The 26,101-nt window shown below is 44.2% G+C and overlaps 1 protein-coding gene across 2 annotated transcripts; it reads left to right on the top strand.

Annotated features, from left to right (window-relative positions):
* The first annotated feature begins 174 nt into the window (after nucleotides 1-174).
* Nucleotides 175-25,961, top strand: kdr (kinase insert domain receptor (a type III receptor tyrosine kinase)). 2 transcript variants are annotated; one of them, XM_038999580.1, is made up of 29 exons: nucleotides 175-504; nucleotides 1,769-1,865; nucleotides 2,079-2,293; nucleotides 2,519-2,640; nucleotides 5,049-5,217; nucleotides 7,243-7,379; nucleotides 7,763-7,946; nucleotides 8,157-8,277; nucleotides 8,389-8,558; nucleotides 8,777-8,933; nucleotides 10,086-10,206; nucleotides 10,299-10,407; nucleotides 10,521-10,865; nucleotides 11,030-11,176; nucleotides 11,287-11,418; nucleotides 14,275-14,381; nucleotides 14,990-15,125; nucleotides 15,239-15,343; nucleotides 21,855-21,968; nucleotides 22,374-22,462; nucleotides 22,712-22,874; nucleotides 23,295-23,512; nucleotides 23,594-23,705; nucleotides 23,809-23,908; nucleotides 24,102-24,207; nucleotides 24,390-24,538; nucleotides 24,696-24,780; nucleotides 24,868-24,953; nucleotides 25,082-25,961. In XM_038999580.1, the coding sequence occupies exons 1-29, from the start codon at nucleotides 435-437 to the stop codon at nucleotides 25,296-25,298; spliced, it is 4,083 nt and encodes a 1,360-aa protein (XP_038855508.1). In that variant the 5' UTR covers nucleotides 175-434; the 3' UTR covers nucleotides 25,299-25,961. The 2 variants fall into 2 exon arrangements, with proteins under 2 accessions (XP_038855508.1, XP_038855507.1); XM_038999579.1 differs by having other exon boundaries at nucleotides 23,292-23,512.
* Nucleotides 25,962-26,101: the final 140 nt, after the last annotated feature.

Here is a 26,101-nt window from a genome sequence, read left to right as displayed (position 1 = left end):
AAGTTTCTTTGAAACAGGTCAGTTAAACTGAGAGATAACGGACCGGGGGCTGAGGAGATGGGGACGCTTGCTCCTCCCTTGCGTTGTCTCACTCCTCTTTCTCCCTCCTCTTTCCGCTACAGCGCGTTTCCACTGCCCGTTCCTATCTGCGCTCCATCCTTCCTCAGAGCGACCCATCAACTCCGCCAAACTGTTGAGCACGACTCACTGTCAGACTGTAGCCTAGTTGCACTGCTGTGAAATAGGATTATTTATTTTATTCAGTTCATTGTGTTTTTGGATCAGCATTTTCTAACATTGTCCAGTGGAATAGACAAATATCGTCAGTGTGCATGAAGAGGTGATGAACGGATAGGATAGCCTTGGATTACTTTCTGGAGTGAACTTTGCGTATTGCGTGTTCATGCGGGGACAATCCATCTCTATTGTCGACGATGGCAAAGGCATTCTCCGTCATTACTTTATATTTCGTGGCCAATCTTCTGGGAGCCAGCAGGGTGATTGGTAAGATGAAACAGAAAGAATATTGATCAAAATGATTACGTTTAATATGTTCAGAAAACATTGGGATCTTAGGCTACCTTTTATGTGTTTCAATTGTGGTTTATTTTGACTTTACTTAAACTAACAACTGTATTTAGATGTTTATAAGAACTTAAAATAATTGTAGGGATTTTTTTGTTTGGTATAAAAGTCTGAACTCGAAAATATTGGTTCTATCTCACTAGGGCAGTAGACAATATAATAGAACATAGTTGAATGATTGACCATCAATTAGTAGAAATTGTGTAATAATTGGTAACATCAACAAGTGCAGTTGCCAAGTATAAAATGTGACGCATTACATAATTACAATGTGTTAACAGTGGCTTTGATTATTCTTATGTGCATAGGGCAGTTACAATTCCTTTTGGCCCCACATTCAGTTGTGGCCCTCATTACTCCTGGCCCTCGGCCCTCAATCCTTTTAACAATCCATTTTGAAAATTCATTTGTGGCAGTACAGCAAATGACCATTGAGACAACACATGTTCCTCTCCTCAATACTCCGGTGCTACACTTCATTTTCATATTCTTTGGATCAGTATGCTAATCAAAGACATAAGTAATATTGAACTGTTCCATAAATGTTGGATAATTTGGGGCTAAATATTCCACATTTCTGAATGTATAGTATGTGTCCATTCCCTCTCTGGGAGGCCGTATCCTCTGGAACAGGAACCCCACCTTAGGCGACACAGAGCTGGGCTATTCAGCCTGACCCGTCCCATCTGCCCTGGCTTCCTGTTTTGACACAGCTCCGCTCCGCCATTTGCTACAGGAGTGGAAAAATAGCGACAGAGTCCAGAGTCCACGCCATGGATGCAAAACATTTCTCCCATCTGTGCGATCCACTGTTGGAATGATTCATGAAACTTCATTTTATCATTGATTTACAAATGTGTTATGATGTGTTCTAGCTATCAGTATTCTAGTTGCAGAGAATAAACTAGTGTGTTGGAGGAGTCTGGTGTGGATTCTGAGAGAGCATAACCATAGTTGGGATAGGAACCATTACCCATCTGATTTCATGTTCAGACATCACTCGCACTCTACACTCCGGGAGTCTCCCAGTCTACATGTTTCTATAAACATGATTTAAGGTTGGTTTGACATGAGAGTGAGCAGTCTCATATTGATCTCCACTGTGTGCTAATGCTGACCGAACTGTTGAGATAAGTCAATCATCAGGGTGATTGACTGACTGTTTACCTCTCCATTCCTACAGCATTAGAACTCCGGTTCATGCCTGACCCGCCAACACTGAGCATCCAGGAGAAAGTCCTCAGGATCAACACCTCAGACACACTGGCGATCACCTGCAGGTGAGACATACTGGAACCTGATGGGCCTCTCTTCTCCAGAAGCCTGGCAAATATGGCCGCAAACATAACTATAAATGGTCTTAAAACTGATATCAACTACCTCTGATACCTCACATAATGAATCTCCATATAAGTCATCCATCCATCCATCCATCCATCCATCCATCAACATTTTCCCCAACATCATTCTCACTCTGTTCTTTTGATCTGCAGTGGCCGTCAGAACCTGGTATGGACCACATCCTATAATCTCAGCCGTGCTGGCAGTCGTCTCTCCATAGTAGACTGCAGTGGGTCAGGATTCTTCTGCATCAAATTACACATTTCCTCGGCCACCGTCAATGAGACTGGGAAGTATCAGTGCTCCTACAGAGACCTGGCGGTGGAGGATAGAAAAACCTCTGTAGCCGTTTATGTCTATATCCAAGGTGTGCATCATCATTACCTCACTTTGGAATGACAAGTAGGCTTACCGAATCCCTCAAGCGTGACCCAATGGGTAATCTTTACTATCTGACCCAAGAGCTGCTTAGAGCTGCCCTAATAATGAGCCTACCTGATCTGATGAATGTACAGTATGGATTACATACAGTGTATGCTGTTGACTCTCATGATGTCTCATGACTCCGTTATGTATTTGTGTTTTATTTCAGACTATAAAGTACCATTTGTGCCCTCTGACAAGGACATTGACGTTGTGTTCATCCGTGAGGGAGTGCAGGTGGTCATCCCATGCCGTGGGTCCGTGGAAAATCTCAATGTCACGCTACATACCGTAAGGACAGATCCACTGACTTTATTGCAGACAACACCATTATGTATACTTCTGGCCCTTCAGCTCTCGCTGCTGGTGATTCTTTGATCCACCTCTACGCAGACCACACCATTCTGTATACCTCTGGCCCTTCTTTGGACACTGTGTTAACTAACCTCCAGATGAGGTTCAATGCCATACAACTCTCCTTCCGTGGCCTCCAATTGCTCTTAAATACAGGTAAAACTAAATGCATGCTCTTTAACCGATCGCTGCCTGCACCTGCCCGCCCGTCCAACATCACTACTCTGGACGGTTCTGACTTAGAATATGTGGATGACTACAAATACCTAGGTGTCTGGTTAGACTGTAAACTCTCCTTCCAGACTCACATCAAACATCTCCAATCCAAAGTTAAATCTAGAATTGGCTTCCTATTTCGCAACAAAGCATCCTTCACTCATGCTGCCAAACATACCCTTGTAAAACTGACCATCCTACCGATCCTCGACTTCGGCGATGTCATTTACAAAATAGCCTCCAATACCCTACTCAATAAATTGGATGCAGTCTATCACAGTGCCATCCGTTTTGTCACCAAAGCCCCATATACTACCCACCACTGCGACCTGTACGCTCTCGTTGGCTGGCCCTCGCTTCATACTCGTCGCCAAACCAACTGGCTCCAGGTCATCTACAAAACCCTGCTAGGTAAAGTCCCCCCTTATCTCAGCTCGTTGGTCACCATAGCAGCACCCACCTGTAGCATGCGCTCCAGCAGGTATATCTCTCTGGTCACCCCCAAAGCCAATTCTTCCTTTGGCCGCCTCTTCTTCCAGTTCTCTGCTGCCAATGACTGGAACGAACTACAAAAATCTCTGAAACTGGAAACACTTATCTTCCTCACTAGCTTCAAGCACCAGCTGTCAGAGCAGCTCACAGATTACTGCACCTGTACATAGCCCATCTATAATTTAGCCCAAACAACTACCTCTCCCCCTACTGTATTTATTTATTTATTTTGCTCCTTTGCACCCCATTATTTCTATCTCTACTTTGCACATTCTTCCACTGCAAATCTACCATTCCAGTGTTTTACTTGCTATATTGTATTTACTTCGCCACCATGGCCTTTTTTTGCCTTTACCTCCCTTATCTCACCTCATTTGCTCACATTGTATATAGACTTATTTTTCTACTGTATTATTGACTGTATGTTTGTTTTACTCCATGTGTAACTCTGTGTTGTTGTATGTGTCGAACTGCTTTGCTTTATCTTGGCCAGGTCACAATTGTAAATGAGAACTTGTTCTCAACTTGCCTACCTGGTTAAATAAAGGTGAAATAAATAAATAAATGAAATTGTTCATTTGGGCGGACATTTTAAGGCATACTAAAGTAGACCTCACCAGCCAAAAGTGGCCCCCAAAAATTGCTCGCTGTGTCACATACTGTATTCGCAGATATGTGCCCTACATCATTGCTCTCTCTCGCTCTGCTGTGTGTGCATCTTGCTAGCTGTCACTCAAATGGCAGGGACTGAAGCTCATTGGTTAGAACTAAAAAATGCTAGGGGGCTTACCCAAGTGGGGGAAAATGTAGGGAAAATTGCACAGCACAGCTTCCAGAAAAACAGTCGCTTTAGGGATTCCGTGGCTAATTGAGGCAAGACAGTAATTCTGCTAATAGATTATGCATGTATGAACTACACATTGACATATCCAGCCCAAAGAGGCAGGTTTAAAAACGATTTAGTAGTTGCCAATGTTCTGGAGAATGTCTTTAAAGACATTAAAACACAGAACAGTATGTACAGTATGGGATACATGCAATATATTCTGTTCAGAATGGAGTCAAAATTCCAGAAGTTATTCTATCGTGTCTTATTTTGTCTAAAGTTGACAACTACGACTGCTTCACCTCATACCTGCCTTTCCTCTAGTCTAACTACATGAAATGGCCTACATTTGTGCTTCTACTCTGTCAACAAAGCCAGTTGGTAAAGACCTTGCTCTCTCAGGTATGTTTTGTTAGACTGCAGGCTTTGTGGGCGGCAGATAATGTCAGTTGAGATTCTGAGTCTGTTGCATTGTTTTCATGTCAGTTCAAGGGAACACTAAACTGAGTTTCCATTTCCTGTCTGGGTTGTCCCCACCTTCAGTCAGTATTACAACTCTGGGACCTCGTATATGGTCTGTATGGTTCATAGGACATTTTACTGAAAATGAGTGTTGGAAAAACCACAATGCCCTCTGACCTAGCCAGTGCTGATCAAATGGTAAAACATCACTCATCATTTCCATGTGAGGGTTGGTCGGACAGCACCACTAGCAGAGAACCTGCTTTACTCCGTTTTGTCAAGTCGATGCAATGTTGTGATGTATCTGTAATTAGTTTTTCTTCTTTTATTCTGTGTCCTTTTTCGTCAGAACTATCCCACGAAAGAACTTTATCCGAACGGGAAGGATATTTTTTGGGATAGCATGAAGGGTGTCTCAGTCCCCAGTCACCTGATCAGCTACGCTGGATTGATCTTCTGTCAGACACGCATACACAATGAGACCTACAGGTCACCTCTCTACATTCTTACAGTTGTTGGTAAGTGGGTTAGGTTTTAGTTTAGTGTATGAATCCTATTTGATCCACTGTATGTATGACTTACCAAGGTGTCATTGAAACTGTCAATCTAAGTTTGTGTTCATTTAACTTAAAAACTTCTTCTGGCTGCAAGCCCGAGGTCGGTACACTTATGACAACAGCCAGCTCAAGTGCAGGGCGCAAAATTCAAAATATATTTTTTAGAAATATTTAACTTTCACACATTAACAAGTCCAATACAGCATTTGAAAGATAAACATCTTGTGAATCCAGCCAACATGTCCGATTTTTAAAATGTTTTACAGCGAAAACACCACGTATATTTATGTTAGCTCACCACCAAATACAAAAAAGGACAGACATTTTTCACAGCACAGGTAGCATGCACAAAACCAACCTAACTAACCAAGAACCAACCAAACTAACCAAGAAACAACTTCATCAGATGACAGTCTTATAACATGTTATTCAATAAATCTATGTTTTGTTCGAAAAATGTGCATATTTGAGCTATAAATCAGTTTTACATTGCAGCTACCATCACAGCTACTGTCAGAAATAGCACCGAAGCAGCCAGAGTAATTACAGACACCAACGTCAAATACCTAAATACTCATCATAAAACATTTCTGAAAAATACATGGTGTACAGCAAATGAAAGACAGGCATCTTGTGATTCCAGCCAATATTTCCGATTTCTTAAGTGTTTTACAGCGAAAACACAATATAGCATTATATTAGCTTACCACAATAGCCAGAAACACAAGCCATTCCCCAGCAGCAAAAGTTAGCGATCGTAACAAACCAGCAAAAGATATATAATTTTTGACTAACCTTGATAAGCTTCATCAGATGACAGTCCTATAACATCAGGTTATACATACACTTATGTTTTGTTCGAAAATGTGCATATTTAGAGCTGAAATCAGTGGTTATACATTGTGCTAACGTAGCATCTTTTTCCCACAACGTCCGGATATTTTTCTGACACTCACATATTCTGACCAAATAACTATTCATAAACATAACTAAAAAATACATGTTGTATAGGAAATGATAGATACACTAGTTCTTAATGCAATCGCCGTGTTAGAATTCTAAAAATAACTTCATTACGATATGCAGTTTACGTTATGGCGAGAGCATGCCCAAAACCTGGCCGCAAACTACTAGTACACATGTACGACAGATATATGAAATAACATCATAAAATGGGTCCTACTTTTGATGATCTTCCATCAGAATGTTGTACAAGGGGTCCTTTGTCCAGAACAATCGTTGTTTGGATTTAGAATGTCCTCTTCTCCAGTCAATTAGCACGGAAAGCTAGCAAAGTGGCGCGAAGCTCTCCTTCCTGAACATACGCAGACAAAGCAACACGCCTAACGTCCCGAAAAATTTTCAATAATCTAATAAAACTATATTGAAAAAACATACTTTACGATGATATTGTCACATGTATCAAATAAAAACAAAGCCGGAGATATTAGTCTTCTATAACGACAGCTTTACAGAAGGCAATACCAGGTCCCTTCTCGCGCGCTCCAGAAAACAGGAAACTGGTGACACGTCATACAAAGAGCTTTTATTCGACCCCAGATCAAGTTATACACTCCATTTCTTCTCTCACTGCCTGTCGACATCTAGTGGAAGACGTATGAAGTGCATGTATACTGATATATATCAAGGACATTTATAGGCAGGCCCTAGAACAGAGCATCGATTTCAGATTTTCCACTTCCTATCAGGAAGTTTGCTGCAAAATGAGTTCTGTTTTACTCACAGATATAATTCAAACGGTTTTAGAAACTAGAGAGTGTTTTCTATCCAATAGTAATAATAATATGCATATTATACGAGCAAGAATTGAGTACGAGGCCGTTTGAAATGGGCACCTTTTATCCAGGCTACTCAATACTGCCCCTGCAGCCCAAACAGGTTAAATGCATGTGTGTGTGTTTGTGAGTCTCAGGAGAACAATAGCCTGCTCACCACACCGCTGTGTCTCCCCTCCCTTTTCCGCAGGATATAAGATCTATGACCTCACCCTGACCCCGGCACATGAGAGGCTGTCTGTGGGAGAGAAATTGGTGCTAAACTGCACTGCCTACACAGAGCTCAGCGTGGCCATCGACTTCACCTGGACACACCCGATCAGCCTGGTCAGTACCCTGCATGGCCCACTCTTATAGACAGACTGTGATTACTAAATGCACGTGAAATCACTGACTCAGGCTTTATTGACTGACATGTTACTCATCACATTCCACCAAACACGGAACTCATAGACATGGTGATGATATTGACACTAAACTGACTCACCATAGACATATTCCATTCAAGAGAGAGATACCATATGATATATCCCTTCCTCTTCCTCCCAAGGTTTCCTCCTTACTTCCTGCTTTCAGGAATGTTTTTAAACACGACTTCAGTTCAATGCTGCCCTTATATAATTTATGGTGTTGTCTTCTCACTTATACCAGTCTTTAGGTTGATTTACAGGGCTTTTATCCCCTCACTCTTCTTTCTGCCCCACTTGCAGGCCCCAGTGAATGGCTCTGGTCGGACCTACACCACGTCACACAAGAAGAAGCTGTGGAGCTCTCTGGAACTGTCCGACACACTCACAGTGGAGAACGTGACCGGCAACTACACAGGAAAGTATACCTGCACAGCCTCCAGTGGAAAAATGGTCAAAACTGCATCTGCATCTCTTGTGGTCTTTGGTAGGTACACTGTGGTTTAAGCCACATCTATTGTCCAAGGTACATAGTTTGGAGGTTTTTACACTTTTTTGCAGATATCCTATTATTGTCTTATATTAATAATGACCCCTGGTCTGGATTTATTGCACAATAATCCGTTATGTTGTGACATTGAATTGTTTTGATGACAATGGTAGCTGACAATGTTTATGTTGTTTTTGTTGTCATTAGAAAAGCCTTTTATTGATTTTGATGACCACAAGTGGGTTAAGGTTCTGGGGGTGAACGCTAGTGCCCAGAACATTAAGATCCCAGTCAAGTTCGACGCCTACCCAGAACCTACAGTCAGATGGTATGTTGATCATGTACAGTAATGATATACTGTATATGCTTGCAGTAGTTTGTATTGTATTCTATGTAGACTAGGTATTTGTGTAAATATAACCTGTCCTTATTTCTACAGGTATAAGAATGGCCGGCCTATTTATAAGGATGACTATAGATTTAAACCTGCCAGGGACTCTCTCATGATCCTTGGCCTAGCTGAAAAGGATGCTGGGAATTACACCGTGGTCTTGATCAATAAGATAACAAAAGAAGAGCAGAGACGCTCCGTCCAGCTCTTGGTCAATGGTATGTACCTCCTCCCCTCCTCTCTCCAGTCTTCTCCTCCTCTCCCCTCTTGCTCCTCCCTCCAATTTGTCTTATAATTCCCCCCTTTCTCTTTCTCCTTTATGCTGTACCTCTGTTTTAGACTTAAACTGTGATGTGACCATTGCCGCGTTCACACTGCACTTAGCCTAGGCCAAATGGAGTTTGCACCTGTCAAGTCATGGTTCATGTCTCCTCAGTCCCTCCCCATATCATTGAGAAGGAGGTTGCCGTGGACACTGATGTTCACATGTACGGCAGCAGCCCCACCCTCAGGTGCACTGCCCGTGGAATCCCCACCCCTACACGCATCCAATGGCAGTGGATGTCCAGAGAGGACTGCCCACTCCTCTTTCAGTAAGTCTCACGTTCACTATGCGTGTGTGTGTGCGTACGTGCGTGCGTGTCTGCATGATGCATGCGCATGTGTGTGTAACCTCACCCTGCTGCTCCTCAGACGGTCATTGTTAACAGGTTGTTGAATCTGTGGAGGAACATCAGCATTCTGGATGTTGATGAAAGCATTAACAGAGACAATGAGTGTGCCCTGTGACCTGCATCAGATTGTAGGATGTGATTCATACTTCTCACAATAAGTTGCGTGCATAATTTAAAAACACCAGGGAGCTTTAGACTGAGAAAACATGAAGACCAATCTTATCTTTGTATGGTTTTGTATGGATTTTTATATGATCCCAGTATTCTCTATGGATTATGGCCTTGTATTCCAGAGAACTTTGATGATTGAGTCTCTTAGGAAAATTGTGATTGGGTAGAGCTGGTGCTTCATAATGGGTTGTGATTAGTGAATGGGCCCCTCAGGTATGCAGTAATGTGGGGATTGTTGATAGAGTGGTTGGAGTGTATGGTCCAGTCTACTGTACAGACCAACAGTAAGGTCTTATCTTCACCCTGCACATCCTAGCACTTCCTCAGCCCTGGTCAGGGTTTCCTGTTGTTCCCAGTGCACTACTCTGTCTAAAGGCTTCTTCCTGTGCAACCCTGTCTCTACCTCCTTGTCTTCCCTCCATCCTTCACTACCACCATCACTCCATTCATCTCTGGCTCCCCATTTCACAGATCATTTTTGTGTTCTCTCTCTCTCTCTCTCTCTCTCTCTCTCTCTCTCTCTCTCTCTCTCTCTCTCTCTCTCTCTCTCTCTCTCTCTCTCTCTCGATCTGTCTATTTCTATGCGTCTCTGTTCTCTTGCTTTCCTGTTTGAGTTCTGGTCTCTACTGTAGTGGTGTGTCTTTGTTGACAATCCCACCCACTCCAGTCTGTAAACAAATGACGTAACCTCTCCTGAAATCACCATTTCCCAGCTGAGAACAGGGACCAATAGATCAGGGACATGTTGTATTTATAAAGGTCATAGTCTTCTATTTATATTTGTGTGTGCGTGTGTATGTTTATTTGTTTTTGTGTATCTACGGTGATGTGCTTATATGGATTTTTTTGTGTCTGACAATAGCAGTGTGTCAATGGAGTGATTTTGGTTTTGTCCTGCAGGTCAGGAGTGGTGAGCTCTGGGGTCAAGTTGGAGGACTGTACCAAATGGAGGGACATCAGCAATTCCACAGGGCCAAATCCTATCACCCAAAGTAGCAGTGACACAGGTCATTTACACAAGGTAAAGACCATTCCTTCCTCTCTAAATGATCTCAGTCATTTATTATATCAATGAATTGGTAAAATAATAGTCAAGATAATTTTTGTCTGCAGACTGTGAGTTCTCTGAAGATCCAGAAAGCCAAGGTCCACACCCTCTACAAATGCCTGACTTCTAACAAAGCGGGACAAGATTCACGCATTATCGTCTTCCATGTGACACGTAAGCTTCTTTTTATGCTTCTTCTGTTCTTTCTGTTTGTGTTCATTGGTGCATCGTCCATGAGAACACCTCATGATTAAGTGTGTGTGTGTGTGTGATTGTCTACTCTACAGGTGGTCTGGAGCTGAGTGTGTCTCCGTCCCGTGAGCCCATTGAGCAGGACCAGGTGGTTCTGAGGTGTAAGGCAGACAGGCTGATCTATGGAAATCTGGCCTGGTTCCGTGTGGAGAATAAGTTTGACCCAGAGCAGGTCCCTGCCGTGCAGTCCTGTCGAGGCCTGTCCCTGTCCAAGCAGCCCTTGTCCCAGGCTGTCCTCTCTGGGCTGCAGGGCACCAACGTTACCCTGGAGCTGCCCCTGACCAACGTGTCTCGGGGGGACCAGGGGGTGTACGCCTGCCAGGTGGAGAACATCAAGACTGGGGAGAGGACCTGTCTCCTCCGACACCTCACCCTCAGAGGTACAAATCTGTACCTGGACCATATTTATCTGTTATCTCCACAATCACTTGGGCCACTCTCACAGGTCTTTAACCAAGGTCCTCTCATGGGTACCGCAGGTTTCTAGATCTAGTCTAGTGTTTGGCAAAATATTTAGAGTCCTGTCTTCTTGTTTTTTTTTTAGCACTTGAAGCCGCGAGGATCTTGAACAATTTGACAGACCAGAGAGTGAACGTCAGTGCGACGACCATGCTAATATGTGAGGTGACCGGTACACCCACCCCGACCGTGATGTGGACCAAACACAACCAAACAGTGGTGGAGGGCTCTGGTAATGGCATGACCCAATGGTTACTAATACACTTCTGCTGCTACCATTTCTACTTTATGTTACATACAGTACAATATTGGTATTAATGCCATGGACTTTTTTTGCCACAGGTGTGATTCTGAGCCGATTGAACCAGACCCTGACAATCCAGCGTGTGAAGAAGGAGGACGGTGGTCTGTATACCTGTACTGCCTGTAACAGCCGGGGCTGCGACACATCTCAGAGCAACCTTATCACTGAAGGTCAGTCTCTCCCACTACGGGAAACTGGACCACTGCATAGGAAACAGCAAGCACTAATCACGCTACAGACATAATGCAGTATGACAAAATGCCTGTATTTCCTGTTCTCTGGTGGTGTATCCATAAACAAAAGAAGGTACAGGCATAACCAAAGAGGGATTCATACCACAATGAATTTGTTCAGTTTTACTCATGATATCTTACCCATAAACTACCATATAGACCATTCATTCATTTATAGATTTTTTTTTATAGCTGGCCTCAAGGTTCCCCTGATTCACCTCCCACTTAAGACATTCTGCTATATCAAAGATGAAGTGTATAAATAACTGTTCCCCCACGGAGCAGGAAGCGGGCCCTGTTAGAGCACATCCTCCTGGGAGTTTCAGAATACCAAACAATAAGAAGCCCAGCAAGGACAAAGGGAGAGGCCGGCCTAGAACACTGAGACACAGCAACAAACAAACAAACAGACGTACAGAGAGTGACCAGTTACAGATGTAGGATCTTAATTTGATCACTCTTTTGTTGCTAAGAATTTCCTGGCACAGCAGAAAATGCAAACTTGCTGTGTTTAATTTCTACTTTAAAATGTCAGACTCGATTTGCCCTAACAAAAAATGTATCAACCCTTACAAAAAATGTCCATTAATTATAATCCACACAATAATTCACATTTAATGTTGCTCCAGAATTATTTTCCTTCTGTAGAAAACTGTCTCAAATTAAGATCCTGCATCTGTAGGGCCTACGTGACCCAGCCCCCATCACAGGCCTCTGGCCACCGGCCCGTCACCCAGTTAGAGCTCAGGGTCTCTCAGGCGCCAGTGAGCCTCACTAACGAGGCAGGACAGAGGACAGAGGCTGCCTCAGCTCACTAACGAGAAGTTCCTCTTATATGTGGGCGGAGGACAAGAGAGGGATATTGGGAAAAAGAGAGAAAAGGGGATATAGATGGAAAGAGAGAGAAGGAGTAGGGTGGAAACATTAACGATGAGGGTAGATCAATAGGGTCCCACAGCTTGTAGTCACAGACTTATGGTGTGATGGCAGTTTTTTTCCAGGTTGACTTTGGCCAGAGTGATGCTGACCCCAGAACATTTGTTATGACTAGATAGAATATCAGGTCTGCTCACAGCCTGAATTCCAACAGTGCCCTTCCTCCAATACAAACACACACACACACACACACACACACACACACACAGGTTTCCTGAAACCGTGTTCCTCCTAGCTTGGTACTGATTTATAGCCAAAGCACATTGTAATTGGCAAATTCCAAACTGACAGAGAAAATCTATTTCAAATTATTTTTTTGTTTATTTAACAGAAGAGATTTGATGTGTGCAAAAATATGTGAACCCCTTGTGTCATCTCCATCAGCAGCGATAACTTGGGAGTAAACGTCTCCTATAGCCAGTAATCAGTCTCTGACATCTGTTTTGAGGGATTTTTGCCCACTCCTCCTTACAGAACTCAGCCAATTGAGTGAAGTTTGAGGGGTGTCTGGCATGAACTGCCCGCTTCAGGTCCTGCCACAGCGTCTTGATTGGATTTAGGTCAGGACTTTGACTTGGCCAATTCAAAACGCAAATCTTCTTTCTCCTGAGCCATTCTTTGGTAGATTTGCTTGAATGCTTTGGGTCATTGTCTTGTTGGAAGACCCATTTTAAGGCCAGCTTTAGCTCCTTGACCGATGGCCTGACGTTCTGTTTAAGAATCTCCTGGTACACCTCAGAATTCATGGTTCCCTTAATGATGTGGAGTCGTCCAGGTCCAGAGAAGGAAAAGTAGCCCCAGATCTTGACATTCCCACCACCAAGCTGACTTTTCTGATAAGGATATTTTGGTGGTAGGCAGTGTTGGGTTTTCGCCAAACATAGCAGTGTTGATTGTGACCAAAAAGGTCAATTCTGGACTCCTCGGTCCAGAGAATGGACTTCCAGAAACCTTCAGGTTTGTCCAGGTGGTCTCTGGCAAAGTTAAGACGGGCAGTTTGGTTCTTTTTTGACAGCAGAGGCTTCACCCTAGCAAACCTCCCATGAATGTCATTTCGATTCAGTGTTCATCTTATTGTTGAAGCATGCAGTCACCTGAGATGCAGCAAGGAAGGTCTGCAAATCTCTAGATGTTATGTTAGGGTTGGCTTTCACCTGATTTCTAGTGGCTCTTGGGGATATTTTGGAAGGGCGTCTACTTCTAGGCTGAGTTGCTGTCATGTTAAATGCTCTCCATTTGTAAGTTATTTGCCTCACAGTGGACTGATGGAGCTCAAATCTTCTTGAGATGATTTTATAGCCTTCCCCAGGCTGACGTGCTCTCACTACCCTCGTCCTGATGTCCTCTGAGATCTCCTTTCCTCTTGGCATGGTGCGCTTTGCATTCACCTGGATGGGTAACACCAAACTGACCAGGTTTCTTATCTCTATTTATCAGAGTCCCGCCCAAACTCTTTCCTAACGATCTCTCCTTTGATTGGTTAATTTGGTACCCAATTATTTACCCACCTGATTCTACTTACCTACTTGATTTAACCAATGCAACTTGGCTTTCACTTATTTTTGCACCTGCACTAATTCCTTTTTAATTTTGTTTTTCTACTATACGCATGATTTTCTCTACACCAACATACGGTATTGGTAAATATAAACCTGCTATGTCAGATCAAAACGACTGGTTCTGATCCAATTAAGATTTCATGGTAAAAACTAAAACAATCTGTAATTTCAACAAGGGGTTCACATACTTTCAAGCAGCACTGTATAATGATTGAGAAATGAAGAGGTAAATACCCTTGTACAGTTTACTGTAGTTCATACTACTTCATACTCACTCTGGTTATTGTTTTGGTTGTAGGAGCAGAGGAGAAGACTAATGTAGAGCTGATTGTTCCTATTGGCTCTGTAGTCATCGCCATGTTCTTCTGGCTACTCATCGTCTTCGTCATCCGCAGCAGAAAAAGAGTAAGACAGACTGCTCTACTCATCCCCTTTCCACACTCCTCTGCACAGGCCCACACACACACACACACACACACACACACACACACACACACACACACACACACACACACACACACACACACACACACACACACACACACACACACACACACACACACACACACACACACACACACAGCCATACACACACAGCCACACAAACAGATGGATGGGTCTGACAGATGAGAAGTGACTGGTCTAGCGGTCAGTGTCTACACTCCTTTGTGTTGGGGAACAACAGAGCCACATTCTGCTGCCAGTCCCTCCGTCACTGGCTGGGCCTGGCATGGCATCTAACTGATGAACCAGCAAAGAGGGGACTAACACATGACAAACTCTCATAGACAAACTTCCACATGACAAACTCTCACAGACAAACTTCCACATGACAAACTCTCACAGACAAACTTCCATAAATAAATATAAAAGGGGGCTTTCCATCCATCAGGGGACATGTCTGAAGACACTGTATCTGTAGGTCATTATAGAAAATATGGAATATATATAAAAAATATATACATTTCTCTCTCTCTCTTTCGTTCTCTCTCATCCCCCCATTCCATCTCTAGCCAAATAATGGGGACATGAAGACAGGGTACCTGTCCATCATCCTTGACTCTGAGGACATGCCCATGGACGAGCACTGTGAGAGGCTCACATACGACGCCAACAAGTGGGAGTTCCCTCGTGACAGGCTGAAGCTAGGTGAGACTTTCAGATCCTTATGGGCACATTTTTGGGGAGAAAGAGACGCTATACACAGGCGAGATGAAAGTTTTAAATCCACTGTCTGAAATGATATTTGGTGTGTTTTGAAGGTGACCAATTGGGGCGTGGAGCTTTTGGACAGGTAGTAGAGGCAGCAGCCTTTGGCATAGAGAAAGCCACTACCTGTACAACAGTGGCAGTCAAGATGCTGAAAGGTGGGTACACCTCCTTCTCATCCCCTGGCATATGTATATACAGGGTATATACACTGTATATATATATATTCTCTCTCTTCTCTCTCTCTCTCTCTCTGTCTCTCAGGCTACAGGGAGCCAGGTTTTCCTGTGTCTACCCTTCTCAATGGCAAGGCTGTGCTCACTGAGCCTGTACTTTGTCAAGGTTTTTCTAAGGTTTTGATCAGTAACCATGGTCAAATATTTAGCCACGGTGTACTGTCGATTTAGGGCCAGATAGCACTGCATTTTGCTTTGTGCTTGTGTTTCCCAATAAGCAATGTAGTTTTGTTTTGACTGTGTTGTAATTTGGTTTATTCTGATTGATTGGAAGTTCTGGTCCTGAGGCTTCAGTGTGTTAGTAGAACAGGTTTGTGAACTCAGCCCCAGGACCAGCTGGATGAGGGGACTCTTTTCTTTGCTCAGCTCTTGGCATTGCAGGGCTTGGTAATGATATGAGTGTATGAGTGTATGACTGTATTTTAGATGTTTCCAAAACTTAATTGCTCTTTTTTGAGTTTTTATTATTAGTGGATATTAGCCTAATTCTGCCCTGCATGCATTGTTTGTAGTTTTCCTCTGGACATGTAGGAGAATCTTACAGAACTCTGCATGCAGGGTTTCAATGGGGTGTTTGTCCCATTTGATGAAATCTTGTTTTGCAAGTGGACCCCACACCTCGCTGCCATAAAGTGCAATTGGTTCAATGACATATTCAATTAGTTTAAGCCAAATTTGAATAGGTATTTCAATTTGAATTTGCTTTTTAATGGCATAGAATGCCCTGCGTGCTTTCTCTCTCAGTTCATTCACTGCCTCATTAAGGTGTCCAGTTGAGCTTATTTTTAAACCTAAGTAATTGTAGTGTGTACAGTACTCTATATGTTTTGTACCAATTGAGAACTTTGGTCTAATTCCCTGAGATCTGGATCTTCTCTGGAAAATCATTATTTTAGTATTTTTGGGGTTTACTGCCAGGGCCCAGGTCTGGCAGTACTGCTCTAGCAGGTCCAGGCTCTGCTGTAGGCCATGTGCTGTGAGTGACAGCAGGCATAGGCCATCTGCGAAGAGTAGGCATTTAACTTCTGAATTGTGGAGACTAACACCAGGGGCTGAGGATTTTTCTAGAATAGTGGCCAATTCGTTAATGTAAATATTGAAGAGTGCAGGGCTCAGATTGCAACCCTGGCGAAGGCCCCGCCCCTGGTTAAAGAATTCTGTTATTTTCTTACCAATTTTAATGCTGCACGTATTGCCAGTATACATTGATTTAATTATGTCATATGTTTTACCCCCTACACCACTTTCAATAACTTTGTAGAACAGTCCTGTATGCCAAATAAAATCAAATGCTTTTTGGAAGTCGATAAAGCAAGCGTATATTTTGGTATTATTTTGGTGGGCATGTTTATCTATCAGGGTGTGTAGGGTGTAAATATGATCAGTTGTGCGATGTTTTGGTATAAATCCAATTGGGCTTTTACTCAAGACATTGTGCTTATTAAGGAAGTTTAAAACTCTTACATTGATAATACTACAGAAAACCTTCCCCAGGTTACTGTTCACACAAATGCCTCTGTAATTGTTCGGGTCAAATTTGTCTCCGTTCTTAAAGATTGGGGTTATGAGTCCTTGATTCCAGATGTCAGGGAAATAACCTACACTCAGGATCAAATTAAACATCTCATTTAGTATGCCATCACGTCCGCATGCCTTTGTAAATTTGAGAGCCTGAAGTTTCTTATAGAGCTCCTGGTCAGTAATTGAGGAGTCCAGTGGATTTTGATTGTCCTTTATAGCTTTTTCTAATCCATTCAACTTCTCATGAATTTGGCGTTGTTCTGCGTTTGTGTCAATTTGAACGGTGTTGTAGAGTGTTTTAAAATGGGTTGTCCATATGTCACCATTTTGTATCGCTAATTCCTCTTGTTTAGAGTTTTTTAGTTTTTCCCAATTTTGCCAGAAGGTGTGTGTGTTTATGGACTCCTCAATTAGTGTCAGCTGCTTGCTGTTGTACTGTGCTTTTTTGGTTCTGAGTGTACGTTTATAGAGTTTTAAAGTCTCACAGTAATGAAGGCGTAATTCACCATTATTTGGGTCTGTGCTTTTGGTTGGATTGTGTTCTAAGTTTTTTCCTTATAATTTTACAATCTGCATCAAACCAGTTGTCATCTGTGATCTTTTTTGTTTAGTTTTTTATCAATTTCAATTGTGCTTCTTTTGCCATTTGCCTGAATATATAGTTGATGTTTTGTACTGCTAGATTGATGCCTTCTTTACTGTGAGTGAATGTGGTATCCAGAAAGTTATCTAAGAGTGTTTGGATATTTTGGTTCCAGGTTGCTTTCTGGTATTCTTCTGTGCTGTTTTGGGCCAATCTGTATGAATTTCTAATGTTGTACAGCTTACTGGGCTGTGAATGTGTGGTTGTTTCCATGTCTGTTCTTTTGAGGAACAACGTAATTTGGCTGTGATCAGACAGAGGTGTTAGTGGCTTGACAGTGAATGAGCTGAGAGAGAAAGGGTCAATGTCTGTGATCATATAGTCTACTGTACTGTGGCCAAGAGGTGAGCAGTAGGTGAATCTCCCCAAAGAGTCCCCCCGTAACCTACCATTGACAAAGTACAGACCCAGGCTTCTACAGAGCTGCAAAAGATCCCTTCCGTTTTTGTTGACGGTGCTGTCACTGTTGTTTCTATGGGGGAGATTAAGACAGTTAGAAACAGTATGGCCTGTAATAAAGCTGTCTCCTCGTGTGCTCGTTAGATCAGGTAGTGTTCCTGTGCGCGCATTTGTGTCCCCACAGATGAGCACATTTCCCTGGGCCTGGAAATGGCACGTCTCTTCCTCAAGGGTGGGGAAGATCTCCTCTGAGTAATATGGGGATTCTGAGGGGGGGATATATATTGCGCAAAGGAACACATCTTTTTCTGTCAGTACAAGTTCTTTTTTCAGTTTTAACCAAATGTGATATTTGCCAATTTTGAGGGGATCAATTAGATGTTGTAGTTTGGATTTGTACCAAATGATCAGTCCTCCAGAGTCTCTGCCTCTATTGACAGAGCTGTGTTTTTGTGATGGCACAATTACCTCTCTGTAGCCTGTGGGGCAGTGAGTGACAATGTCAGCCTTACACCATGTCTCCTGCAGAATGATGACGTCAACATCTTTAAGATTTTTGTTGAACTCCAGTGCTAAACTCTTCAGTCCAAAGGTTGATGAGTTTAGGCCCTGAATGTTCCACATGCTAACTGATAGTGATTTCATGTTCCAAAAGAAAGAATAGCAGTCAGAAATACAGTAACTACTAACTAATAAGTTGTTAAGAGTGAGATAAACAGGATAACAGCTAACATTTTTTCCGTTATATATATAAATATTCCTATTCATTGAACAAGTAAATTCTAGTACAGTGTGTGTGTGTGTGTGTGTGTGTGTGTGTGTGTGTGTGTGTGTGTGTGTGTGTGTGTGTGTGTGTGTGTGTGGACGTGTTTAACTATTCTTGTGGGGACCAGAAAGTCCCTACAAGAATAGAAAAAGAACAAAAAGTTGACCAGCTGGGGACATTTTGTTAGTCCCCACAAGGTCAAATGCTATTTCTAGGGGGTTTAGGGTTAAGGTTAGAATTAGTGTTAGTGTTAGGGTTAGAATTAAGTTAAATATTAAGGTTAGTTGTAGGGTTAGGGTTAGGAGCTAGGGTTAGGTTTAGGGTTAGGATAAAGTTTAGGTTTTTGGGTTAGGGTTAGGGTAAGAGTACGGGTTAGGATTAGGGTTAGGTTTAGGGTTAGGGGTTAGGGAAATAGGATTTTGAATGGGACTGAATTGTATGTCCCCACAAGGTTAGCTGTACAAGACTGTGTGTGTGTGTGTGTGTGTGCGTGCGTGCGTGCATGCGTCTGTGTGTGTGTAACAGTATAACTTTAGTACGTCCCCTCGCCCCGACCTCGGGCGCGAACCAGGGACCCTCTGCACACATCAACAACAGTCACCCACGAAGCATCGTTACCCATCGCTCCACAAAGGCCGCGGCCCTTGCAGAGCAAGGGGCAACACTACATCTAGGTTTCAGAGCAAGTGACGTAACTGATTGAAACGCTACTAGCGCGTACCCGCTAACTAGCTAGCCATTTCACATCCGTTACATGTGTTTAGTGCAAATGTATTGGAGGAGCTGTTTAATCTCACTTAATCCTACAGGGTTCCCCTGTCCTCTGACGACCTCCGCGTAGCTGCGCTGGTCCTGCTGTTGGGCCCTGTGGAGTGGAGGAGGGCCAGTTCTGGGCCGTGGGGCTTCCTCTCTGGTCTGGTAGGGGTGGTGGTCTGGTGCGGGGTAGTAGGCTGGGCCCGGTCCGGTCTGGCTAAGCCAATGGAAGTGGTGATGCTCTGGTGGTGGGTGGGGCCTGTGGGGTGCGCTGGGTCTGGTGTGGCGTTGAAAGGGCCTGGGGCTCCTTGGTGGTGCAGTGGTCTGGTAGGGGTCTCTGGGTGGTCCTCTGTCCAGTGCGACATGGGGTGTTTGTCTACCAAGTGCCACGTCCTTTAGAGACTTGGCAAACATCCCTACTGTCTGCTTCCTCAGGTGGGAGTGGTTGTGCAGATGCTCTGGGGTGATTGTTGGGTGGTGAGCAACGTGTACGTTCGGGAGTAGGCCACACCTTCTGGTGATGTCAGCGTTGACTTTCTGAATGGTACGGGGATGAAAGTCTTTGCGGGGCAGCAGAGTGGAGATGGTGATGTGGAGTTGGGGAACCGCTCAGAGGCCCTCTCTGCTACTCTGTTGACCAGGCTGCCTACTCTCTCCTGCTCCTCTCGCAGGTTGTTGGTGCCGGTGTGAATAATAATGTGGCCTGGTGTGCCAAAGTCAGGCTGGGACAGGATGTGGAGCGCATCCTGTGTTTTTGTGCACCATATTTTGCACACCTTGTGTTGGGGGAAGAGTTTATCTTCTTGGATTAATTTCCCATTTGAGTCAATGAGGATGGCCACCTCAGTGGGTTTTACCAGATTAGTGCGTTTACGGTCTGGGGCTGGAGTACACAGGGCCTGTGTACATGGAGGGGTGTGTGGGGGTGTGTCAGGATGGGCCAGAGAGCTTCTCTCTGTAGTAGGTGTCTCCATGTGAGCCTCCTTGTTGACTGGGGGTGTGGGTAAAGTGTTGTCGGTATGGGGGGGTTGTGGGTAAAGGTGGGTCAGTGGGGTTGTTAGGGGTGGTGATGGGCTGCAGCTTCTCTCTGGGAGTCTCTACAGTCTGTTCTCTGTGCTGTAGCACCCTCTTGATGACAGACAACTCCTTTGCCATCTCCTCCTTTACCTGCACCAGCTCTCTCCTCATGGTGGCCTTTACCTCCTCAGGCGCTGTGGTAAGGCTCTCGCTCAGCTCCTGGACAGAGTTCTTCAGCTGGGTCCTGCACTGGTTGATCTGGTCCTGTAGAAGCTCTGTGTCTGGGCTGGTGGTGGTGTAGCTGGGGAGCTGCTCCTTCAGCTCAGTAACCCATACCTCTATCACAGCCAGCCTGTCTCTCAACAGGCTGATGGTAGTGGGGTCTTGGCTCTGGTGGTTGTAGGCAGGCAGGGGGGAGGATAGTCCTGCTGTTGGGGTGCCTGAGGTGAGGGGAGAGGTCGTGGTGCTTTCCTTTTCTTTTTTGCTTTCCACTGTCTTCGTTAGGGTGGGGAAGTCCTGCACAACAGAGCTGAGTGCAGCCTCACTGCCCTGGACTATGACAGTGCCGTTCTGATACATGTTTACCGTCAGAAACCTGTTTTCCTGGTCCTTCTCGCTGTCCTCAAAAATGTGGATTTGCCTTCCCTTGCAGATGCCTTTCTTTGTGGTATAGCTGAAATGCCTGGCTATAGCTGAAATGCCTGGCTACAGCTGTATGCCAGGCAGTAGTGTGGTCTGTGTAAAATAACAGGTTTGTAACAGTCCTGTTTTGTGAGCAGTCGGCAAACAAAGTTTATGGGTTCTCCCTCAGAATTCCAGTGTTTAAAATTGATTCTTCCCTTCTCTGATTTGATTTCTGCTGGGTATTCAAAAAGGGGGGGAAGTCTCTGTCTCTGCTGCTGCTAGCGCTGCCTCAGTGGCCATGTTGCTATGGTTACCACCAGTAAACAGTCAGAGCTAGACGGTAAGCTAGCTGACAGATTTGAATTTGGCTAGCTACCACGATGAAGATTGGTCTTTTAACTCACTCTCTGTCAATCTTTTCCTCCTGTGTTGATCTTCAGTTGTACATTTTGATTACCTATACATTTTTTTGCTAATTTAATCGTGTCAATCTCGCTCTTAACAACCAAAAAGTTATAACAAGTCAGGAGCTGTTCTTCTGCATGACTTCCCTCTCTCTCTCTCTCTCTCTCCCTCCTCAAACAAAAGTATTGTTTGTGTCTGCACTTAGAACAGTCCCATAACAGCATCAGACAGCTCAAGAGTGCTCAGAATCTCTCTCTCTCTCTCTAAAAATGAGCTGACTGAGTTTTTATCTCTGCCCACCACAGAGGGAGCCACCTCCAGTGAGTACCGTGCACTGATGTCAGAGCTGAAGATCCTCATCCACATCGGCCACCATCTCAATGTGGTCAACCTGCTGGGGGCCTGCACCAAACCAGGGAGTGAGTCTTCACATTATCAACTCACACATTTCATATTTCACGTATTCCCTTTCCTATTTTCTTTTCCCCCTCTTTTTCTCTCGCACCATTTCTTGGCACCCCTTTCTCCCCCTCTTCCATTTGTGTTCTGCACATTGTGTTCATCAAGAAATGTCTGCTTTATTAGTGGTGAGAGGCAGAGAATAACAAGCATGCTCTATCTGTCCTAATTGTATATCTGCTCAAACCGCAGAGAGGAAGCCATGTTCTGGGAACGGGGAAGAGGGCCTCTGTTTCCATGTCCTCTCTCTCTTTCTCACTCCTATGCTTTCCCTTACTTTACTACACATTCCCATTCTACAGTGCTCTAGTGAAGTGATGATCTTCCTCTGATATTGAACCTTTTCTCCCTCCCTCCCCCCTCAGGTCCATTGATGGTGATTGTGGAGTACTGTAAACACGGCAACCTCTCCAGCTATTTAAAGAGCAAGCGTGGAGAGTACAGCCCCTTCAAGGTAAATGAGCCATGCCCCAGCAACAGCGGTCTGTAAAGCTCAGCCAGCCTCTGATGTGGTTACACTGATCCCAGACCATTACACAAGTGTTCTCCGTGATGCTCTCACATTGTCTGCCTGCCTGAGCCGCTGGAAACTACCAGCTTCCATTTCATGTTGTATTGCTTGGGCCAGGAGTTTTCCAGTCCAGTTTTTCTATTAGACATTTGGTCCTTGATCCTTTGACATGCCATTTCTCCATGGTTACAGAGGAGGCGGCCTCGGTCAGGTCAGTGGGAGCGGATGGAGGAGGACGTGACTGAAGGGGACCTGGGTTTGGGGACCAGCACCCACTTGGACATTTGCACTGGGACAGCAGTCTGCTCCAGACTGGGAGAGGAGAGCTCTGTTAGCCACGTAGAGGAGGAGGATGGTACTGCAGCTCTATACCTCCATACTCACCTCATGCAAATACTGTACATATCACCAATAGGATTTATATATTTAATTTGAGCCAGTGTGCTACAGCGGGAAAATAATCATGCAGCAACAGGACATTTGAATTATTATGTGGGGTATATTTAATATACATTTTTGTAGGTGTTGATACATTTTTCGTTAGGGCAAATCAAGTCTGAAATTAATTTCAAAGTGGGAATTACAAACTTTAGAAGCCTTTTTAAAACTCAAATACACTATTTGCAGGAAAATTCTAAGCAACAAAAGATTGATCAAATTAAGATCCTTCGTTTGTATGCACCACTTCACTCATCACAATGTATAATGTATGACGTGATAATGTGATAATTTAACCTCTTTGCTATTATTAAATGCCCAATTTGAACCCAAGCAGAGAGTTGTGAGTGGGAGGAGCACCTGACCATGGAGGACCTGATCAGCTACAGCTTCCAGGTGTCCAAGGGTATGGAGTTCCTATCCTCTCGCAAGTGCATCCATCGGGACCTAGCAGCTAGGAACATCTTGCTCTCAGAAAACAACATTGTGAAGATCTGTGACTTTGGTCTGGCCAGAGACGTCTACAAAGACCCTGACTACGTCCGCAAGGGAGACGTAAGCTACTAAGAACACGCCGTACCTCAGTCACTAGCAGTGGTTATTACGACGTCTCATAAACTGTGATTCTCTCTACAGGCGCGGCTCCCTCTGAAATGGATGGCTCCTGAGACCATCTTTGACCGGGTCTATACCACACAGAGCGACGTGTGGTCCTTTGGCATTCTGCTCTGGGAGATCTTCTCTCTGGGTGAGCCAAGTGACAGTACCTCTTCAAACACAACCTGACCACTTAGTGGCCGCACCATGACCACACTGTGACTGTATTATAACGGTTGTTCTCTCCACCACAGGGGCATCTCCATACCCTGGTGTTGGCATTGATGAGGCCTTCTGCAGGAGGCTGAAGGAAGGGACCAGGATGAGAGCACCAGACTACGCCACCACTGAGATGTGAGTGGACTACTGAAATACAGCATATCACACGACATGACATACTGAAGCCTGCTCAATTCCATTATGACTGTGAAATACAATTATCTGCCAATAGAATCTGACACGTGAAGCCATAGGCAACAATGTGACACCATTGCAGTGTGTTGCAGTGATGAATTTACAAATGACCAGGTAATGATTGTTCTGCTAGATATCAAACCATGTTGGACTGCTGGCTGGACAAACCTACCGACAGACCAAATTTCACCGAGCTCGTAGAACATCTGGGGAACCTGCTACAGGCCAGCGCTCATCAGGTCTGTTTGTGTACATACATGTTACATGTATGTATGTAACTAGCACTAGCACACATGTGCTATGTGTGCTAGTTTATTTATGAGGGTATTGGTGCACGGTATGTGAGTTTGTTCATCTTATTGTGTGTGTATGAGGTGAGAGTGTGAGGTCTGAGAGTGTAATCGTGTGTGTTTACCTTCAGGATGGGAAGGACTACATCCCTCTGACAGCAGTGGAGGTGGAGGGGGGCTCACTCAGCCCTGAACCCAGGAACCCCTTCACCAGGATCATCAGAGAGGAAACCCATGTCCCCCAGATACACTGCGACAACACACCCGCCATCTCCCTCGGGTCAGCAACATGCACACTGACTCAAATTAACACCAAGCATCGCATTGATCCGTCACAAATGAAACCCCAATATAGTGGACTACCTTTGTGCAGTTTGTATGAACACTTGCTAGTTGCTAGTGTAACTTGTGATGCCCCTCCTCACTGCTCCTTATAGGCTCTCCCAGCAGAGTGACAGGTGCAGTCGACCACTCAGTGTGAAGACTTTTGATGACGTCCCTGTGGGGCATAGCAGCGTCATGGTGAGTGCCTCCATGGTTACACACAGTGTCACTTCCCCTTACATATCAACAGCCAATAATCTGAGTCCATGTGGGTGTTCCCTACAGGAGGGTCAGACGGACAGCGGTATGTGCCTATCACCAGAGGAGATGAAGAGTCTGGACCATCAGCGTCACCGCACGTCCAACTTCAGGTGAGAAAACAGGAGGCCCATAACCCCCAACCCAATGGTTATGTATTACACTCTGGACTCTCACAGTATTTGTGTGATTGTTACTGTATTTGTTTATTGGATTATAAATGGTTCCTGTCCTCCTATAGTCACATCCAGCGATGTAAGAGTAAGGAGTCTCTGGCCTCCGAGTCGTCCAATCAGACGAGTGGGTACCAGTCAGGCTACCACTCAGACGACACTGACGCACCCATTTATGCTAATGAGGAGATGATCATGAAGAGAAGCATTGTAAAGAAGCCACGGCCGCCCAAAACAGCAGACAAGTTCAGTGTTGAGGTGCGCTACAGTGCACCCCCTGTTTAGCCCCTAATGGTCACCACCATCATCACTAGCACTGTTCCCCTAACTGCCCACAAAATATACCCCTCGCCTTGAGCCTGTTTTTGCAGCACACAGCAGTACCCTCAGGTGACCATCAGGAACAATGTCATCACATGTAGTAGTGGCTTATCCATTGCATTGTTTATTCAGTCAAAGTATTTTGTTATGAGATAAATGTAATATATTCAATGGGATTGATGAAGGTTGTATGAGGTAAAGACCCCTGTTTTAGCAAACCCTTGGAATGCAATCATGTTTACACAGTAGATGGAAGGTCAGCGGAGCCACAGGGACACACCCAGTTCCTGAGAAGCAATCCGCCCACTTCCTCTATTGCAGGAAATGGCAACTGGAATTTGACAATTGAATTAGCAAATGTTTTCATTCTTTTTTCTTTCTTTTTCTGTCAATTGTGTTTTCTTGGAAAAAGCCAGTCTACATCTCACACAAGTGGTTTTATCAAATGCAACACCTTAATCTTTTGTACGGACAAGTTTCTATCAGATGTTTTGCTTTTTCTAGATTGTTCTTGCCTCAATTGTACAGTTTATTATAATAACTTACCTTATTTGATCGAAACCGATATCTACTGTACTAAACTTGTAATAAATGTAACTAGTTTTATAAAATAAATATTTACTTGTAGACCTGTGTGTGTGTGTATTTTCCTATCTTTGTCAAATTGAACTTGAGACAATACTTTCCCACCCATAGTCCGTGTTTTGATTTAAACCCTTCTCAGTAGTTGGTATTTACACTTACCTTATGCATGTGCGTAACAGGCT

This window comes from Salvelinus namaycush, chromosome 8 (genome assembly GCF_016432855.1).
Source record: "Salvelinus namaycush isolate Seneca chromosome 8, SaNama_1.0, whole genome shotgun sequence".
Lineage (NCBI taxonomy): Eukaryota > Metazoa > Chordata > Actinopteri > Salmoniformes > Salmonidae > Salvelinus > Salvelinus namaycush.
Note: the sequence above shows the minus strand (reverse complement) of the source record. Positions and strands in the feature narration are given on the sequence as shown.

Coding starts and splice junctions, on each gene's coding strand:
- kdr (XM_038999579.1), top strand. CDS start 435: ATGGCAAAGGCATTCTCCGTCATTACTTTATATTTCGTGGCCAATCTT. Junction 11,419..14,274: donor GAGCAACCTTATCACTGAAG/GTCAGTCTCTCC, acceptor TTTTGGTTGTAG/GAGCAGAGGAGAAGACTAAT. Junction 15,344..21,854: donor GGCAGTCAAGATGCTGAAAG/GTGGGTACACCT, acceptor TGCCCACCACAG/AGGGAGCCACCTCCAGTGAG.